Raw genomic sequence first — 3,954 nt, 5'->3', positions numbered from 1 at the left:
CACACACACACACACACACACACACACATACAAAGCAGGCGTCACGTCAACGATCCTCAGGTGAGCCAACACACATCATGCCCACTGTTCCTTCCTCGACTTCTGCTTCTTGTTCTTCTTCTTCTTGGCGCTATTCGTTCGTTCCATGCGTCAGGCAACCAAGTATGTGAACGTGGGACGCGGTGTCTGTTGTGATGGCAGTGCTGTCGGTTGTTGCTGTTGCTGTCTTGTTGTGGGTGTGGGTTTGGACTCCCTTCTTTCCTTCTTCTTGTGGCACAAGGATGTGTGCAGGGGGCTGTGGGTCTGCTGAAAGTGGTGGTTTCGTCGTCGTCAGGTCGTCGTTGTTGTGCTTGGCTGACGTGAACATGTGTGCTGTTCTCTTGTGGTTGGACAAGGCAGTGGCCTGCAGAAACCTAACGACGCTCTTGAGAGTGCACTGGCAACACTTGCCGCTGACATACGCATACCACAAGGCAAGCGACAAGCAGTGTCACTCACGGCCACCTGCGAGGTGGGTGCAATCACACCTCCGCTCTGTGTGTGTTGCGTGTGTGTGTGTGTATCAGTGCACGGTGGTGATCCGATTTCCAAACCACAACCACTGCTGTCACTGCTGCTGCCTTGCTGGTGCTGGTGCTGCTGCTGTTGGCACGTGTGTTCTCACGGTTGCATCCTCTCTTCCTCCCACGCAAACAACAAACAGACAGGAATCGGCAAGTGAGAGTGGCGGAGACCAAGGCACCAGCAACACAGAAGGCCGCGTTTGAGTGGGACGCACCTCCACAGCGGTACCGGGCGAGCAATCACAGCATTTGCGCTGACATCGGTCAGTCTTCTGTCGTGATCGCATATCATTCATCCCCCAGCTTGCAATCAAGTCAGTTCACATGGCATACACGCTGTACGTGCTCATCACCTGCCCCATGCACACGTGGTTTTCACGCACACACCCCACAACAGCCCGCTTGCGTGGCATCATCTCGCTGGACGTGTGTGATGCGCGAGTGTTGGGGATGATGATGGAATGCCCCCGTCTCATCATGACAGTGAGCGACGTGTGTGTGTGTGTGTGTGTGTGTGTGTGTGTGTGTGTGTGTGTGTGTGTGTGCGTGTGTGCGCTTCTCGTTACGCTCGGCAATCGTGTGATGACGGCTCATCACTCCTGCGCACGTTCCCTCGCTCACTGCAACACCCATCTCGCCACCGTTAACGACCAGGTTGCCATCCACTGGATGCCCTTGATTGAGTCGATGGAGCAGAGTGTTGGTAACATTGGCAAGATGCTGCTCATGGCGGGACAGAGCGAATGCTTTCAAAAGTATGCGCACACTGTATGTGTATGTGTGTGTGCATATGTGTCGTCGACGTGGTCATTCTTCCATGCGTCTGCTGTCTGCTATTGGTGTGCCATCGTTTGATCTTGTGCTGCGATGTGTGGTCCTAAGCTCTGTTCCTCGTGTGTGTTTGGGCCACAGGGTACGCCTGGAAGCTGAAGAGAGGAAGGAGGCGCTGCTCCGGCACAAGGATGATGGTGACATGAGGTGCGACCACCGAATTGTGTTTTTGTTACGGGTGCATTGCCGCCGCCGCCGCTGCTGCTGCTGCTGCTGCTGCTGGTGGAGGTGTGCAGCTGTGCACACTAAACCACTCATCATTCGCTATCGTCTTGCAATCCTTCTGTGCATTTCTCTTCACGGCTTCGTCTCTACTGCTTCATGTCTACCGAAGACAACGAACTCTTTGACACAGTGCGTGTGTTTGTGTGTGTGTGTGTGTGTGTGTGTGTGTGTGTGTGTGTGTGTGTGTGCAGCGGTTTGTTGCAGATATCTCCAGATATCTCCCAACACGCCCCCCATCCCCTTTCATCCGCGCGCCTCACCACATAACAAACGCACCCATCGTCTCCACCACAACCACCACTGTTAACAGGACGCACTGCCCCGAGATGCCGCTGCACTATCGCACTGCCAATGGCGGTCCTGATGTCAGCGATCACCGCACGGCGTATCCGTCGATGCTCTTCGCACGTGCCCATCGTTCAAGGTGAAGACCCACCAACACAGCAACAACAACAGAAACGGCGTGGCATGGGGTGCAGCATGATGACCTCACACTCTCTGTCTGCGTGTGTGTTATGATTGCGTGTTCATGCGTGCGTGCATGTATGGCAGGTGTACGTGTACCGTCTGACTGCTGACGAAGAGGCCGCCCTTGCCAGCCATCGACCGCGCCATCCGAACCGCCATCCGTGACGGCCCGTACAGCACCGATGACCGTCCAAGGCTTGCCACTTGGTTCCAAGCACAGACGTATCGTGCTGGTGTGAAGGTGTGTGTGATTGTGTGTGTGTGTGATTGTGTGTGTGTGATTGTGTGTGTGTGTGATTGTGTGTGTGTGTATGTGTGTGTGTGTGTGTGATTGTGTGTGTGTGTGTGATTGTGTGTGTCGCGTCGGTGCAGATGCACAGGCTTCCACAGCCGTCACCATCACCACCACCGCCTCATAATTGTGTTTGCGCGCTTGCGGCTGAAAGATTGCATGCACGGCACGTACTCTGGCAATATTGAGTCGATGCATCCCGTGAGCGCAGCCATCCAGCGCAATCTCTCCAGCTGAGGTGGTGGTTTGTTGTTGCTTGTGGTGCTTGTGGTGCTGGTGGTCCTTGTGGATTGTGGTATCTTGCGTGTGAGAGGACCTGCGCTCATGGATGTCTTCCAAACACACACGCTCACATGCTCACATGTGTTGATACATGCCAGACTTGCGTATTGGAACGAGGGCCGCTACCACATCCTGTTTGAGTACAGTGACGCACCATGTCTCCCCTGGCATGCAGAACACCCCATTCTTGCAAAGGTACAATGTGTGCGTGTGTGTGTTGGAACATGACTGTGCATGCCTGCGCTCACCATTGATGATTGCTGTTGCTTACACTTCACCAATGCCGCCTTGTTTCTCATCACCACCTGCATCAGGTTGGCCTGAGTGAATTCCACCACCGTGACGGCCTCGATCTGTCCATGTCACTCTTCTCCATTGTGACATTCATTCATTCACACCGGAGCAGCGACGCGTTCCACCCGCGCAAACAGGAATATCCTCGTCACCTTCAGGTCTGTGCATGCATGTGTGGTGTGACGTGGTCCGATGTGGGGTTCGATGTTCACTGCTGCTGCTGGGCTTTGTGAGTTTCGAGGGTTGTTGTCGCACCACCATTCGGGTTTTTATGCCACTGCAATCTCACTCCAAACCTGTTGTGGTGCGGCTGCTTGACATGTGTCTTCTTTCCCTGTTGTACAGGGGCACTGCCACGTCTGCTCGTTCTTGATGCCATGCGCAACCACCTCCCCAAGCTTCACAACGACAGGTGTGGTGTGCTGTGGTCTGATGTGTTTTGTGTTATCGTGTTCCGTGTGTGTCGTGCGTTGCCTCGGGGTCAGCTGGTTTTGATGCTGTGTGCGTATCTGTCTGGATCCACCTCACCCACACACACATCGTCTCTTTGTATGTTTGCTTGTGTATGCGCAGGGACACTGTGTTGGTGTGCGCGTGCCGGTGGTTTGGCGAAGAGCGATTGGGCCGTGAGGGGGAAGGTTGGGTATGACCCCTCGTGTAAGCAGGCAGAGGAAGAGTTCAACACGCACACGTACACGGAGCTGGCGCTGGAGACCAAGTTTGGGCTCATCGTCGAAGGATTTGGCTACCACTCCTTCAGGTATGTGTGTGTGTGTGTGTGTGTGTGTGATTGTGTGTGTGTGTGTGTGTGTGTGTGTGTGTGTGTGTGCGTGTGTGTGTGTGTGTGTGTGTGTTGCAAACGATTTCGGTCCTGTTCGTGGTCTAACACAACTTCCACCTCCCGCCACCCCTCTTTCCTGCCTCATAGATCATGGCTGCGGGGGCCATCCCCGTCTTGACGTCAATCACTACGCGCTGGTGGGGATATGGATGGAAGAA

General features: G+C 54.5%; 1 protein-coding gene across 1 annotated transcript in view; it reads left to right on the top strand.

Annotated features, from left to right (window-relative positions):
- Positions 1-1,040: 1,040 nt before the first annotated feature.
- Positions 1,041-3,954, top strand: part of PTSG_09990 (uncharacterized protein) — a gene marked incomplete at both ends in the record, with an annotated part of 4,559 nt that continues 1,645 nt past the window's right edge. Inside the window, 10 exons of the mRNA XM_004988845.1 lie at positions 1,041-1,055; positions 1,218-1,318; positions 1,476-1,541; positions 1,930-2,043; positions 2,205-2,328; positions 2,534-2,580; positions 2,760-2,856; positions 2,976-3,113; positions 3,301-3,367; positions 3,529-3,715. Of these exons, the coding sequence (XP_004988902.1) occupies positions 1,041-1,055; positions 1,218-1,318; positions 1,476-1,541; positions 1,930-2,043; positions 2,205-2,328; positions 2,534-2,580; positions 2,760-2,856; positions 2,976-3,113; positions 3,301-3,367; positions 3,529-3,715 (956 nt within the window). The remainder of the gene's footprint in view (positions 1,056-1,217; positions 1,319-1,475; positions 1,542-1,929; positions 2,044-2,204; positions 2,329-2,533; positions 2,581-2,759; positions 2,857-2,975; positions 3,114-3,300; positions 3,368-3,528; positions 3,716-3,954) is intronic.

This window comes from Salpingoeca rosetta (assembly GCF_000188695.1).
Source record: "Salpingoeca rosetta unplaced genomic scaffold supercont1.32, whole genome shotgun sequence".
Taxonomy (NCBI): Eukaryota; class Choanoflagellata; order Craspedida; family Salpingoecidae; genus Salpingoeca; species Salpingoeca rosetta.
Note: the sequence above shows the minus strand (reverse complement) of the source record. Positions and strands in the feature narration are given on the sequence as shown.